Consider the following 16,609-nt stretch of genomic DNA (forward strand, 5'->3'; position numbering starts at 1 on the left):
ATGATATGCATTATTTGGAGTAAAAACACACCATAACAACCTTATGATTTCAGAGCAATTTTAAAAGAAAGTTCAAAGAGCATGCGTCATTGATTCTGGAACACAGGGTTTATTTTACCTTAAAACATGTTTACTCTTTTACAGCCTGAATGACTGTTAGTGCATGGAGTCATCTCCGTTGTGAGGTACTGTGTAGGGGGACGGCCATTGGCTCCAGTGAGGGATGACCATGCTCTGCTTTTTGAGGAGGAACTTAGTAGCTGCAGGACTGTGAGACTCTTGAGCACACAGATCAGTATAACTAAGAGCAGCAAAATCGTATTGTTTTAATTACTCTGTTGCAGCCTCCTCCAACATCAGGAAGATTTTGGTCCAGCTACATGCCTGCTGTTTAGGGACCACTGTTACAGTCCTTGTACAATACATGGTTTCCAGCAAGCTAGTTAAGAATCGATGGGATTCTACAGAATCTACAGAAGTGCTGGAGTTGATTAGGTTCAGACAAAGTGGTCACTTTTCAAGCACTTACAGACTCAATCTACGTTGCTATGTTCCTTCCTTGTGATTTCTGACTGAACTGGCCAAATTTTATGGGATTGATTTAACAGCTAGAATTAAGGCATCACAATTCTTATGCTGGAGAAAATGCATGGCTAATTAGCTCATTGAGTGTTCTCTGACATGGAGTCAAATGGAACAATGAATCTAAAAATACAATGTATTTTTATAAAAAGAAATGCAACCACCATCCTTCTAACCTAAGCATTCATCCTCTCCTTTCTAAACAACAAGCTCCCTTCATTAAGCATGACAGACATGTCCCAAGAAAGGGAAAGTCACACAAAGGGAAGTGTGCCTTCCCTCAACATGCAAATCACATATGTTCATTAACTACAAGAGTGCCATGTGAAGTACAGTCTGCCACCATCTAAAAGACTTGTAATGACCCTAACTGTTAAAGATAATAGGACTTGCTTTTGCACTACCACACTGCGCTGAAGATCTTGGGAGCTTGCTGAGCAGCACAGGAAAAACTACAATAAAAAACAAAAACAAAAATAACAACAACAACAACAAAAACCAGAACAGCCAAGAGCAAAAATACCACCTTGAAGTTGAAAGAAGGAAGGACATTCAAAACAAATGACTAATATTTGACAGATCCAAAAGTATATGAGTAAAATGAATGCTGGGCCAGACTTCTGATCTGCTGGATTCCCCAGCAGAAGTTTGGATCAAGTCTGTAGAGCAAGGAAAAGAGTGCTCAATCAGATATATCAGGAGGTCAGCAGCAACAGTAGCAGCAAATTCTCTTTGGGAGGCCCTTTTATGATTCTACATTGAGGTGAATGTTATTCACATATATCACAGACATAAACATAAGGCATCATGATCATACAAATAGGAAAAAAAAAACAACTCACAACAACAAAAAGATATTCTGGAATTCTCTTTTCTTACCTCTGCTACTGATCTATTCTGTGACCTTCAGCAAGTCTCTTAACCTGTCAGCTAAATGAGGATAACGATAAAGAGTGCCATGAAGTGCTGTTGTGCATTACTAACCACACTTTAAGGTAGTGAATATTATTTTCATCTTCATGCATTCATCAATTTAATAGCTTGCTGATGCTTTTACTTCCTCTGAAACTCAACTTGATACTTCAAATGTACATTATTATTTGGGATTTCCAAGAAAAAAAATTTTCTCTTTTTCTTTAAGCATTTACTGAAAAGAATTGAACAGATAAAGGACAATTCCAAGAAGACTGCCTACCAAGTAATGCATGATGAATGGCAATATAGTTGAAAACATATTTTGGGTCTTTTATCTCTTAACAAATTAGGCTATACTAAGGTAACTGTACTCTTGGCATGCCAGGGTTTTATCTTATAAATCTGTTTCACTTATTTTCTTATAAAGAGAAAATTAATCTAGAAGTCTTTTTTTGCTTTGAATGTTTTTGTTCTTAATGCTGAAAATATTGATAAGGGGTGAATACACATATGTATGTATATATATATGTATGTGTATATATATATATAGTATATATATATATAAATACGTAGGTCACTCTGAAAGTAATACCTCCTATTTATTTCCACAGAAACTAGAGAAGGTACAGAGCACAATAACACTATTTGATAGCATAAATTTACAGTTACAAAATACTATTTTTCAACAATCACCCCATTAGCTAATTCACACAGATGAGCTGATCAAGACATTCTTCATTTCATGGTGTGACAGTTCTGCATGGCTATCTAGAACATGGCTTGTCCTTCACATCACTCTACCTACTGCTGAAACATACCACCCATCACCTCACTGTGCTCACATCCACTGTTTGATCTCCACAAACATTCAGCAAATTTTGATGAATATCAGTGGTTGCAATTTTTTTCTGCATGGTTTCATGTCAGATGCCATTTTGTCAGACTGTCTCTCTGCTGTCATCTATCACATCCTTTGCAAAATGTAAAGGAATACTGGTGGGAAGATACAACCTCTACTGCCATACCTATAGCTGCCTCTCACGTCACCGGCCAACATAATAAAATAGGAGGCATTACTTTCAGAATGACACTGCAGAAGCATATATTTGTAATGTTATTTTACATTGGTTAAATAACAGCAATCCATTATTTACTGTAGTGAATTTGACTTGAGTAAGTTGAAAAAAATCTTCCTGTGGAGAGATGTCTTACACATTTGATTACTTTGAACACAGTTTCCCTTCAGACTTCCTAGTGTAAGCCTGGTTCCATTGAAAACAATCAGAATATTCTCAGTGAACCTCAATAATACACATTAGTTACAAGTAGAAGCATTCACATATATTTGGTATTAATTGCACAGGTATAAAAAGATACAACCCTGTCCAAAGAACTTACAAAATAAGATGATTAAAATTCTTTTGGAAACAATAGCTATAAATTATTGGACTCAATGTTCACTTGAGGTACTTTCCATCCCCTACAATTCTGTGAAATAATCATAGAATCATAAAATGGTTTGGGTTGGAAGGGACCTTTAAGATCATCTAGTTCCAATCCCCCTGCTACAGGCAGGGACACTCCCACTAGACCAGGTTGTTCAAAGCCCCATCCGGCCTGGTCTGTATGAGAGCACAATAAACAGTATGGTAGAAATTTCTATAGCATATTAATGAAATATTTCTACTTTAGTTGCTAGTTCTGTCATTTTTGATGAGTAGGCTTGTATCAGGTGTATGAATATGCACGTAACAGGCTGGCTTGTTGTTTGGATGTCACATTAAATCATGGCTTCTGTCTCTTCTGCTGGCACTTCAAAAGCCATGTTCAGAAAATGGAGTGGGATGGGGAGCTACTTTTGTGCACAAGCCACAATCCGTTTTTTCATATGCTGTGCTCACTTTAGTCCAGGAGATTTTTTTTATTTTTTTTTCAAGAGGTCTGCATCATTTTGCATCATAATTACATCCTGATACAAGAAGTAGTAGCTATGACTTTTAAGTAATCAGACTCACTAGGAGCTGCATTATAGCAAACAGTAGTGTTCTACCTTAAGTCATTTTGACAACACATTCTCTGTACTGCCCATAGATTTGGAGTATTCAAAGCTGGGACAATATCCATACTTAAGAAAACTCCAGAAGCAGCCAAACAGGTGTGCCCTTGTCTCAGAAAAAAAAAAAAGCCTTTTTAGATAGAAGACCTTTTGTATGCTAGTTTTACCCTAGGCCCCTTTTAGGGGACACACCTGAGAGAGAAAGTGAATTATCAATGACATTTTTTTTAAAGAATCAGTGGTTTAACACTAATTTCTAATCAGATCCTACAGAAAGGAACAGCTCGCATGGCAGCTGTACTTTTCCCAGGGTTAATTACCTTTCACTGCTCTCTACTAATGAGTCAGCTGTTCCTGTCATCACACAACCACACTGTGTTCATCTGTAGCTCTAGCTGTGGACAAACACAGTAGCTAGAGCCCTGTTTACACATTGGTGAGATTTGTTGTGCAAAGAATTTGCAAAGCAGTTTAAAAAAAATTACCTAAAACTCTATTTCCATGTCTCATTTCACAGAAACAACCCTACTTTTCAGGCTGACATTGTGTTTTCAAGGCTACTGAATTAATCACCAAGAACTGAAATCAGAGAACACAAAAAATAATAAAAATTTATTCTTTAAAAATATTGAATAATAGATTATGTAAGGAAGATTATATTTATTCCGCTATCTAGCTAGTCCTATCTAATTTGGGGGATAGAATGTTTATTTATAACTTGCTGCTCTGGAAACTATCATTATAAAATACTGTTTTAACCAGATAATAGTGCAAAAACTAATGGGCTTAAGGAAAGAGTTTTTATTATTATTATGTCAAAACCTAATGAGATAATTATTTAAGTCATTCAGTAACCTCCTGCTAATGCTTTTACATAATTCTAGAAGGTAATTCAATATCAAGTAAATAGAATCCATCATATTATAGTTGGGATAAAAAGGATATATATACGTTATAGCTGTGTAAGATCAAGGACAATCCTAATACCTCACTTTTATACATCTTCTTTAAGGACTCTATAAACCGCGGGTGATATTTAGAAAAGCAATCTCTAAAAACAGAGAGGGGACAGGCATCTAGATTCCTTTTATTGTCAAGGAAGCAAGGACATTGGCTTCTCCACCACAGCAGCAAGCGCCTGCAGCTAGTCAATAAAGTTATTCTGTCATGCTAAAATGAGAGGCTAAGAAGTCAGTAGTAGAGCTTTCGAAGTTTAAATCCTGTTTGTGTCATCAATCAGAAACGCTTGCTTTTGATTTTCACATAACTGAGGACAGTTTTCTAAATTGACATGATCTTTAAAACATGATTCTATCCTAAAACTATCTTTACAGTAGTTGCCCTGATCTGAGAAGATTTTCTTGTAGTAAGATCAGTAGGTATTAGCAGAGAAAATGATTTTTCGTAAGACACCGAAGGAATATAACACAGTACAAGTTACGTGAAAATTAACTCAACTGCTTGAAGTTGTATCTGCAGCAGGCCTGTTCATGAAGATTCCTTTATAGCTGACATATAAAATGACAGTACTTGAAAAATATAAGACAGGAATATGATCTTCTGAGTATGATGATGGAAGAAGAAAATAAAATCTTTTCCAGGTCTAGGTTAACCTTGCAGGGTTGGAAGCTCAAAATACAATAAACTTGATTTTAAAAATACTAAGGCAGCAGAACCAAGGGATGCCAAGGTATCACTTGGAAAATCATCTGGAAAATGAGTAATGTACATTTCTTTGAATGACACTGTGAAGAAACATCCCTTTGTCCAGGTGCCTTAAGCCGTACAGGCTGTATTGGCAACCTTGAATGCTCTGAGCAATGAAAATATATAAGCTATGTGGGTACAATCTTTTAAAAGGCCTATATTTGTTTATTGCTTTATTAGAACCAACTCTCTTGCTTAATTATGGAATTTTACATGAAAGTGAACTTTCCAGAGATGTTTAAACTGAGCTTTATGATTCACAGAAACCTATGATCACCCAAGCCAAACCTCTGACCGTGAGGCCAGGGAAAATATTACTGTTATTCTGTAATGCTCTTTTTGTCCTAGAATCTTCCTCTGCTCAATAAATGATTCCTTCTTCTATTGCACTGTATCTTCATCCATAAGCAAAAAAACTCAGAACCAGTCATCTCTGTTTAGGGGATAGGAAAATCTAATCCCTTGGAGTGAGTTTCTCCCTTTCCTGAGATGCAATCTGTCTAATGATCTCTGTTAGTAACAGGGCTTACTGGCTCTCTATTAGAAGTAAACTTTTTTCTTTTTTCAGCTGTACACACTAGGATTGTATAATAGTTTCTCTGAAGAGCCTGTTGTGTTAATGACAGAGTTGCTCCAATTTACTTCTTAAATATCAGCAAAATAGCCACGTATCTTCTAACTTTAAAGACAGAGATTGTCACGCAACTAACAAAATAAATACTTAAATCCCACACATAAATGGAGAAGCAAGATGTATGAACTGAAGGGTGTCTGCTGAATTTGCCTTTGAAGACTGTCATTTTCTGATTGAAAGCAACTTGCACCTGCAATATTACTGTACTAGTCCCTGTCATCACAAAATAGTAGCAATTATTATTCACACTAAAAACAATGAAAATAATTGGTACAATACTGTTATTACTATAAATAATGTTGGACCTTGAAGCCATTTATTCTCCCATGCTATTCAAAATCAGATATCTAAGTGGATACCTTTTAATCACATCCACTAAAATGTTGACTGTGGGGAAGAAAACTCCAAAAAGAGTATATTTGAGTAAGGTGAGCTTTTCAGGATAAATGATAAATCAGTCTAACACCAGTTGTTAAACTGGTGTCAACTTACACCATATTGAACTTTGTATGCCTGTAAGTTTGAACGCAGTTGCCATTGATGTTGATTCTCATCTACGGAGGTGTTACTGGAGATACACATTTACTTATTACTTTTTTTTTATTTTAGTAAATCTCAACCTAATCTTTCAGTAGATTTTATTACTCTGAGTTTCCTCCTCTCAGGAGAATAGTACAATCTTGATTATATTTTTTTATGACAGCATGAGAAACACTGAATCATAGTTAACTACAGAAGCAGTGCAAAACCATAATCTAATCTACTCTTCTATTATCTCAAGGCTTGAAAAATAATCTTGAAATTCTTCAAAAAGAGAAAAAACTGGAAATTCTTCATTGAGGAAATCCAAATGGTTTAGTGCATAAATCTCTGTTGTATTCTGACTTGTATAGTTATTTCTTTAAGTTCATTTATTTTTAAGAATTACTTTTGAAAAGAAAAGTAATTACTTCTAAAAATTAGGAAGAGAATTGGTTCCTCCACTTTTATAAATGTGACATTTCAAGGGCAAAATTTGTTTCTCTGACACTGCTTTGTGATTTTTAATTTTGTTATTCTGCTCTCCATTTATATCTGAGTACACACCAAATTTCATTTTCGTTCATGCTGTGTTTATGCAAGAAAAAAAAATAAAAGGTATAACGTATTACTCTAATCACTGTCTCAGAACTGGGAGAAACTTGGGAGAAAAAATAAATTTATATGGAGACATCGGATATGAAGAAATCCAGTTGTCTGTATGCTGGACAGGAACAACAGGATACACTTCTCTAACATTACATGCCTGAAATGCAGATATATATTTCCGAGGTACAGACCACGCGGTTCCCATAGTCTCTGGGTAGCCTGTAGGCAATCTTCAGGCATTTCTGTTGCTATGTAGATGTGTGATACATCTCATTTCTTTCAGATGTCTACTTCAGGGTGAGATTAATCACACTGAAGAAATATCTTTTTTTTCACTAAAGGGAGTGTGGATGACTGGCTCAGGTCTAGACACTTACACTCTTCACACTGACATTTCACTAGAGGATTCCTAACCAGGGGACCTATGACAATTGCTGAGAAGCATCTTACAGCTTATGTAGCACATATGCTATGTCATTCTGAGAAGTAATTTAAAACAGAGATGAAAAAAAGCTAAAGAAATAAAGTAGGGAACTATCCTTCGGGAATGAAGGCTGTGCCAGTCCTTGTAGGAAAGCACTGGCAAAGGAACAAATAAAATAATGTAAAATAGAGAAAGCCACAACTTTGGTATGAGCAGTGTGGTTTCAGTGTGACTGGAACAGGACAAACCAGTGTCAAAAGTGAAAGAAAGAACAGTATCAGCATGATATGAAAGATATTTCTCTATCTAGGTATAGAACAAAGAGTGCAATCAATTTGTAAGCACAGTAGAAAGAAACTGAGCTCTACGAGTTGGTATGGACAGAAATATCATCTTTTTAATGTTTGTATTGAACAATATTTTATGAATGAATAAAAGTTCTCGTAAGTAAAGACATCACATTGGTTGATATCTGATAAATGGTAAGCATCTTTCAGCTTGAACTACTCTCACTTTATAGTAATATGACTTATTTCTGAGTTTGCTATTTAAGCTCACCAATGTTTTTTGCTTGGTGTACTATAAACTATTCTATACTTGATGGCACCACTGACAGTGGCTGTGCATTTAATTATTTTTTAACCATCCATAATGTCACATGTCCTGTTCTGTTTGGTGTCTTCCCTCCAGTGACAATTTTTGAACCACAGAATTAAAGAAAGTTAAGTCCAAATTCCTTCTAGCAACTCTTGCTTGCCTTTGGGAGCCAAAAACAGGAGCCAGATTTTCAAAAGTGAAAATGTTATTGTGCCTACATTGCCTGCCACAAACATGCCCTTGTTTCAGCATGTAAAGTGAGTGTATAAGCAAAGAATTATTAACACAATCATTTGCTTGATCCATGAGTGCCAAGCAAAGCTTTTTCACATGCACTTTGTGAAACCTTAGTTAAAAAACAAGAACAAAAAAAAAAAAAAAACAACAAAAAAAACAGCCTTTCTGTTTTGTTTTCTTTGTTTTCTTTATTTTATGTATTTACTCCAAAGCAACAAAATCTTGTAAGTAAAATTCACCATATCCAAACAAAAGACTGGCAATTTAAGTAAGTATATGAACAGGGGGAAGGGAGACTTATTTCCTGAGTTTCAACAGATGTCATACTTAATTGGTTGTGAAATAAACCAGAGCTACTCTCGGCCTGTTTCCCTAGTTTCAGCTGTGAAGACACTTTCAAACATGTGCATTTCCCTCCTGCTTGTCATAATGAGGGTGTGGGGTGAGAATCAAACCTCCAAAAGGAGTAAAGCAGCACGCATGCTGTATACAGGCCTTCAGACACACTAATTAGATAGAAGTGAGAGTTGCATCTTTTGTTCCTACAGGGTACATGTCAATACAGAATTAAGGAAGACAGTTCTGTTGACAGATGATTGTCTTTACCTTCTGCTAATATCAGGAAGTCACTGGACAATTCCATTCTGATGCAACTTTTCCCATCTTCATGTATTTTCTCTTTAAAATGCCCCTTTTCCTAGTTCAGAGCATAGACAATATCCTATAACTTGCTGAAAAGTAATATTTATTAATTATGATAGAAAACATTTCCTAAATACCTTTTTTTCCATTTGAGGATGTTTTCTGCTAGAACAAGCAGAATTAACACTGTGTGTGATCAAGAAAGAAAGAAGAAAGAAGTAAAGGAAAAAAGATATCAAGTAAAAAATTGATAGATTGGCTAAATGTGATGAAGGAAACAAGAAAATGGAGAACAAAGCTACTTCTATGCAAAAAGTCCACATATATATAACTGTGGCTGACCACCAGTTGATGATAGGCTCATATAAATTCATGCATAAAAAGAATGTTAGACACTCATTTTATGCCTGGTTATATGTGTAACCCTCAAAATTAAAACACTCTTTGAGCTTCATTGGAAAAGCTAACTATGTAATAGGTGCCTCTCTATGAAAATCAATGTGATCAAGATCAAAAAAGAGAGAGAGAGAATAGTGTTTGTTAGAACATTTCAGATAGAAATGCAATCGAAATGGCTTAAAAAAGAAAAATTAGGGCCAAGGTCAAATATGTTTAATTCACCTGTGACAAACAAACTGAACAATATTTGTTCTTTTAGTTTAGACTTGGAACCTAGGTCTCAGGGGTGTTAGGAGAGCGCTTTAATCCCTAGAAAAAATTCAAATTCCCAAAGTGCATGATGGAAACCGGTATAATCCTTCCCGAAGTCAGAAATAAAATAGAAAATACTTTCTTTGCTATTAAAACAAGAACAGTTATCAGAATCTTTCTTCTTTTAATGTTTTACAGGTCTGACTTTCGGCAGATGACCTCTCTTGTTTGTCCCTACATGTTTTCCAAAATATAAAAGTGAAATAGAGTCCCAAGGGCACTGTACTTGAAAGGTTATGAGAGTTAGAGAATTTTAACCATGCCTGCCAAATCAGCAGATGGCTTGTGATTATAATTATATGCATCAATAAAACGAATAATCTTTACAAAATTTGAATTTCTACTAAAGTAAGGGATTTAGTAAGCAGATGCAACAGAATGCATTTTCTTTAACCCTTTTTGTAGACAGCATTGTCTCTCACGAAAATAATGGGAAAGGCTATCCATAAAGAACATGACCATACACTTCAACCTCAAATATATTTGTTTCTTTTGACAAAGTGTCAATGTTATTTAGAGTGATTTATGTCTTCAGTTGCACTTTGTTCATTAATGTCTAATGCTAATATATAGGATGATTCCCATCAGACTCGTACTTCAAAATGGTGTTTAATTTTATAAAATGTTACAGATAAAATGAAAATGTCATGTCTATTCTCTCTCTTCATTTTTATTGCTCGGGTAGTTCTTTCTGTTTAGTATTTGGTGACTTTCCATATCTTGAGGTTGAGTTGACCGCACTGTTAATGAGGAAAAAAAAATTCCCCAAATCTGTGAAATTCATTTAGCGTGTGGGCTTTTTCTTGCTCTCAAGAAATTTAATCATTTAAAAGAAAATAAAGTAATACAAAAATCACAGCCTCTGTCCTTACTTTGAAACTTACATTTGTAATAAGATCTACACTGAATGTATTGGATTGTGTTAAACTTCTGTCTAAAGTAGAAGAAAGTCAGACAGTAAAAACACTGAACATGATAAACAAGCAAAAATTTCCCTAAGCCCAGGCTTTTTCTGGACTGCATCATAAAAAATGCTACTTGATGACATGATTTTTAGAGATATCCCATACTCCTCTGATACAGCAAAGAAGAAAAGATTTTTTTTTTACTTTTTTTTTTACTTTTTTTTTACTTTTTTTTTTTTTTTTTACTTTTTTCTTTTACTGTAGCTGCCTACTTACAGTATTGTGACATCATTTACTTCAACTGTTAAATGCAAAATTTTACTTGAAGAACACACATGCTAGTTTTTGGTGTTTTTTTTTTAACCACCATAGAATCTCTGATGTGAGTAGTGTGTAGGAGTGCAAAACAGTGTTTCAGTGCTCATAAAAAGTGTATTTTTACTTCAGAAATGACAGAGCCATTACTCTGTATCATGTAAATCCTTCTTAGCATAAGGATTATTGACCTGATCGTCCATAACGGTGCCTTTGGAGTCATTACTACTTTGTTGTGCCAATCCAGCTGCTGTACATGTGCTCTAAGTGTCAGGGGGAGTAATTAAGGTGTCAAATTGTCTGCTGAGTTTTAAGGAACTGACCTCACAACTCTCACTATCACCTGAAGAAACACTGTTAAGAAACTGGGATCTCCAACTCTCAAGTGAAATAATATTTTGGAAAAGTTCTAAATAATCTTTTTCTTAACATTTTATGGAACAGAGTTCAGATACACATCTTAAAATGAAAAGTAAGTTTCTTATTGGAGGGAAAAGTTAATGTTTGAAGCCAAACCTGAAAAATGAACTAGCAAATGCTACCTGAATCTCTTAAGAAAATCAATAAACTCCTCATGCTCAAAACACTTATACACCTACTTTACTATATTGAAATGAGCCATCGATCTCATCTCAGTGGAATCACACATGTTTATTGTAATGTTCACCTACTCAGAAAGGTAAGCTCAGTTACCACTATAAAGTAACTTTTGCAGTTAGGTTATCTCCTGTCATGAATGAGGAATCTCTCATTTAGGAATTTAAAATTTGATAGTATTATTAAAAGACTTTGATGGTCATTAAAGAGAGCAATTCTCCTCCAAGAAATTTTACGTAAGTATTAAAAAAAAGTGAAGAGGAAGACAATCTTTTTTTTTAAATCATTAATTAAATAGTATCTTCATTCTGAAGTGATCCAAGATTATTAAAATTCAGAAGCACTAATTCTGCCTATGCAGTTTTTAATATTCTACAACTACGCGCACACATAAACTACAAGAAGTGACCTGGTTCCAGCTATATATGCATAGTTCCAAAATTAATCCATTTAAGTAACAGACATTTTGGTCTAGACATTTCAAATAGATGTGGATGTAGCAGAATATAAGGTATACTCTGTATGTTATTTAGTATGTTTTATTTTGGAGTGATAGACCCAAGCCTTCGGGACAATAGTCTGTCACTGACCTTGGACACACTTGATGATCAGGAGTATCAGATACATCAGGATGCATGTTTTGAAAAACTAAAAGCGTTCAAAAAAAAAAAAAAAAAAGAATTAGAATTATTCCAATCAACTATATAATGTCTTAAAGTTTTTCAGATCTATATACATAACTGACACAGGTTTGTCCTGGAACTGAACAAAAAAATAAGTAAAAAGGCCTCATATCAGCTTGTAAAGTCCAAAAAGTCTATGTCGAAAAGTAGTTTTAAAAATGTAGTATGCTACATTGTTCGGGAGAAGATCAGATGAACAGCATGAGTTGACATAAATCAACTGTTTTCTTAGATGTATCAAAGAAATGACAGGGAAGGGAACAATTATAAAGTATGTAAAACTACAGAAACTTACTGCGGCTCAATCTGCCAGATTAAAGTAATATTATTAATTTTGTAGTAGTGCTAAATGTGTATTAGCCATATGAAATGACTCTACTTTTAATGGGATAAAGGACAGCTGAACTTGTTTGTTATCATGATAAAGACTCAAATATTGAATTCAACTTATTCTCCTTCCCAGATGTGTAAAAAGCATGATGATTGTGTGATAGGGATGTGTTCATTTGCATAAGCTGTAGTGATGCACCTAAGCTAAAATATCCTCAAATCATATATGTTAAAATGAATTGAAAACTTAATAACAACTAGCAAAGTTCAAAGCATAACTTTTCAAGCCCTATAGCTTGCAAAATCTCCGCGGATCTAACATTCAAGTGTGAAATAAATGACTTAGCTGAGAAAGCAGGTCTGTTTTCTAATGTGTCTCATTTTCTAAGATGGCATAAGGAAAATGTTGCTCAGAAGCACACACCTCAAATATACATATGAAAAATAAAAGCAAACACAAAATTTTACTGGTCTTCGTTTGCTTCCTCATTACATTTCCTAAGCTGGAAATATTGAGAAGTACAAAAAGAAGAAATAATTATTACTGAACACATATTGAGTTTTAGTAAACTGGGATACCATGTAGGTGAACATAGTTTTTTGCATATATCCACTGTTTATATAAAAACGCATAAGTGGATTCACAAATGGATACACATCTTTGCAAGGAATCACCTAGTGCACATGTTAAAATATCACATTTTATCTTAGTTTCTATAGGCTGTAATGTTACTTCTTTTATCCATGCAGTAAAAAGGATGTCTCTGGGTAAGAAACATGTTGTTGTGAACTGATTTCTGTGACCTATGAAGAGTTTTAATTAAGTGAACAGGTTATCCTGGCAAGTCTATATAAACATATTTTGGCAAACATTCTCACAAATTAAATAATACTTCAAAAATAATAAAAATTAAAATGACAACATCAAGGAACAACTGTAGCACAAGTTGATATCTGAACCTTGCTTTTTAAACTGTCGGCATTTAAGAATGTATTCTTAAAACATTATTTTTATGTGTTTTTCAGGTTTGGGTATTGTTTTCCTTTTTAATTTCTGTAACTAATATTTATTTATTTATTTTAGTGGTGTGGCGAAAAAAAGCATTACTTAATTCAGACAGGCATACTGTAATAATATAATGTTGTTTTGAACCTAACATCCTCCTGAGCCTCTAAAGTATAAAGCAGACAGAAACATTTTAGCAATGCAAACAAGACTTTCTGGCAACTTCCTGTTGCCATTTTTCAACAAAATAAAGGGTCCTGAAATACTTAACTGAAATGCTTCTAGGAAAGATTTTATCATTGGATACACAGACACCTACAATTATAAGATATCAGATGAACATTTCTCTGCTGTGCAAAGGAAATAAGTAATGATTGTCTAAATGTTTAACAATAGATCTTCAATTATTTCTTTAATTTCTGCTCATGTAAAGACAGCACTGAGAGATAACATACAAAATCATAAAGAAGAATTATTAATAAAATATATAATAATACATTCATTTATATCTGCATAGTTCTAAAAACTGTACTGAGGGGAGTAAGTAGCTGGCTAGTGGACAGAAATACATATTCTTGCATTTAACATTTTCAGCTGATTTTTACAGAGTAGTAAAAAGAAACTTTCGGTCTGTAAAGTTTATCAGATGTTAATGTACATCTGAGGTGGTGCTTACTGTGTGACAGTTCTTATAAAGAATATTTATTACATTATACTATAACTACAATTTCCAGTTCATATACATACTGTTTCACTTTACTTTCAGAATTCCAGAAACTTTTCTAAGCTGGCAAACAAGACAGAGAGAAAAGGAAACAAACAAACAAGAAACAAACCCAGCCTTGATTCCAGAGACATTTTTCTCCCCTTCGTGAAGTGACAGGAAAAAAAAAAATCCCTTCATTATGACCTACTTGTCTAGAAACGGACTTTCAACCCCATGGTTAGGCTAAGATTTGCTCTACTTTCTCCCTAGGGCATAATTGTCAGACTGACTTACCGTGTGCCTTTTAGCCTTTGTTCTGCCTCTCACGCTGACATCAGGGAAGCAGTGATGTAGAATAAAGCAGGGGTGGGCTAGGTTAGTCCACTGTTTGTGTCGTTGTGTGGTGTGCAGGGACACTCTGTGATACTCTAGTGAGCTGCTAAGCTTTTTTTGTAGGCTTTGTGTCATTTACTTAACGACCAATCTCATTAGCTGCCAGGGTACAATGGGCTGATGCATTTTCTATGTACATACTCTACACAGTGACCCTCAAGGTTGCCGAAGGTCTATTTAATCAGTCAAAATGCTGAATATATTTGCAGTAAATCACTAAAAAAAATACAGGACCACAGAGGTATCTCATGAGGGTTTACTCTTCCCTGGGAGTTATTTGCAGGTAATAAAGTGATAGAAGATGCAGGCAAAAGCAAGGGCAAAGAAGTGAAAGGGGTACTTACTGAGTTTGCACTGGTCACCTTTAATTTGGGGAAACCTTGGGGGCCCTGTATATCGCTGTGTCTCTACTTGTTAATATCTCCATGCAGTTCATGCTTCAGTGTAATCATGTTATCACGATTAAACCCCTTTAAATAAGAAGAGCAGTGCTAACAAAATACACAGCCTTTCGCACATTCAGGAGGGGATATGTGTGGGGGGGGATGATGTTTATTTATTAACTTACTACGAGCAACCTCAGGGCTGGCTTCTTTGCATTTCTAACCTCTCGTCAGTTACAAGGTAAAACCCTTTTAACTCTTCTGAAAAATGAAATGCTGAAAAGCCCTATGAATGACGACAGCTGTCCATAAGTAACAGGGAGAGTTCTATTGTCCAACTTGTCCCTGGATAAAATGAATACTTTACAGCAGAGGCTGTTCAGCTTGGCTAAAGAGTATGGGGAGAAGGGGAGGAGGTCACTGGAGATTTCGCACACTAATTTAATCTGGGAAAAGGACAGGCACTGCATCTCACTTGAACAGACTGGCGGCAATCTGGGCTCCCACAGAACTATCTCCTTTTGCCTGTGCTCTATTTATTCCTTATCTCTGTTTACCAACCGCTAGGTCCCTTTCATTCACACCACGAGGCCGTTCTCCTACTATCAGTCAGCAGCTGACACTGTGGAAGAGCCTCAAAGGCAAAAAAAAAAGGATCAAAACTAAACCAAAGCTGTATAAACAATGCAACAGTAGAAGTAAATGCATAAATCCTAATTCTTAACCCAACCCACAGGGTGCGAACAGAACCTTTATAGTAAATCCAACAAACCCACCGCAGTGAGCTATGGACTACAGAGGAAACAGGAAAAGCCAAATATCATTCATGAAATCATCATCTCAAACAGAAACATTGAAAATAGGCACTGGAGGATATTTAGCTGGCTTCAGGATAACAGGTTCCTCAGTCCTGTGAATCAATCTGAGAGTAATGAGGGGCACACTTACCTGTGTGCCTGGTATAAGATGAACAAGAGCCCTCACTAGCATCACTTGATTACTTCAAGGTTCAAAGACCTTAGATAACTTTGCACTCACTACTTGTGATTTAGATTAAAAGAAGTAGAGGCAAATGCTTTTTTAAAAAAAAAGTTTAGCTGGAATTTGTGTCAAGTTGGATAACTTTATATCTTGCACTTAGAACACATGTTATTATTGAAGCATGTGTCCAATTAATTTTGCCTTTTAAAATCCTGGATATTTCAATATTGTTCTTTCTCAGTATTTAACTTATATTTTTCCCTAGTACTTGAATACAAGTTTTTTTTTTTTTTTTCCCTATTACTTGCATATAAGTTTTTAGCACTTATTGTGAATACATATACATATATGTATAACAGGTGGAGACAGGAAAGAAAATAAAGATGAAACTTGTGTCAAATGAAAAAGTAAAGTAATAATTTCTGTGCATTTGGCAATGTGGATATGGACATTTATTATGACTTAACTGTGAATATGCTGACTTTCTAATTACATTAGTACCTTTATTTATAAACTGACTTAATAAGAAAGAAGTTGCAAATATTCATAGAGACATAACAATATGTCTTCAGTGAAACTTTCCAGCTTTTTAAACCTACATAATCTGTAACTCCACAAGCAGGGATATTTCTTTTGGCAGAGGAGTTTTGCTTTCTCAAGTTTTTGATACATAAAAA

The 16,609-nt window shown here is 34.9% G+C and overlaps 1 protein-coding gene across 5 annotated transcripts in view; it reads right to left on the reverse strand.

The window, feature by feature from the left end:
* ST18 (ST18, C2H2C-type zinc finger) overlaps positions 1-16,609 on the reverse strand; it is a 175,582-nt gene that overhangs the window by 82,282 nt on the left and 76,691 nt on the right. The window contains exons 1-2 of one of the 5 annotated variants that reach the window (XM_040695970.2): positions 14,470-14,600; positions 12,041-12,098 (exon numbers count right to left, since the gene is read on the reverse strand). The exons of 2 other annotated variants lie outside the window; for them this stretch is intronic. In XM_040695970.2, coding sequence (XP_040551904.1) covers positions 12,041-12,077 — 37 coding nt within the window. In that variant the 5' untranslated portion in view covers positions 12,078-12,098; positions 14,470-14,600. Of the gene's footprint in view, positions 1-12,040; positions 12,099-14,469; positions 14,601-16,609 lie in introns of those variants that run through there. 2 more of the 5 variants (XM_040695972.2, XM_025147960.3) reach the window with 2 other exon arrangements.

This window comes from Gallus gallus, chromosome 2 (assembly GCF_016699485.2).
Source record: "Gallus gallus isolate bGalGal1 chromosome 2, bGalGal1.mat.broiler.GRCg7b, whole genome shotgun sequence".
Taxonomy (NCBI): Eukaryota; Metazoa; Chordata; class Aves; order Galliformes; family Phasianidae; genus Gallus; species Gallus gallus.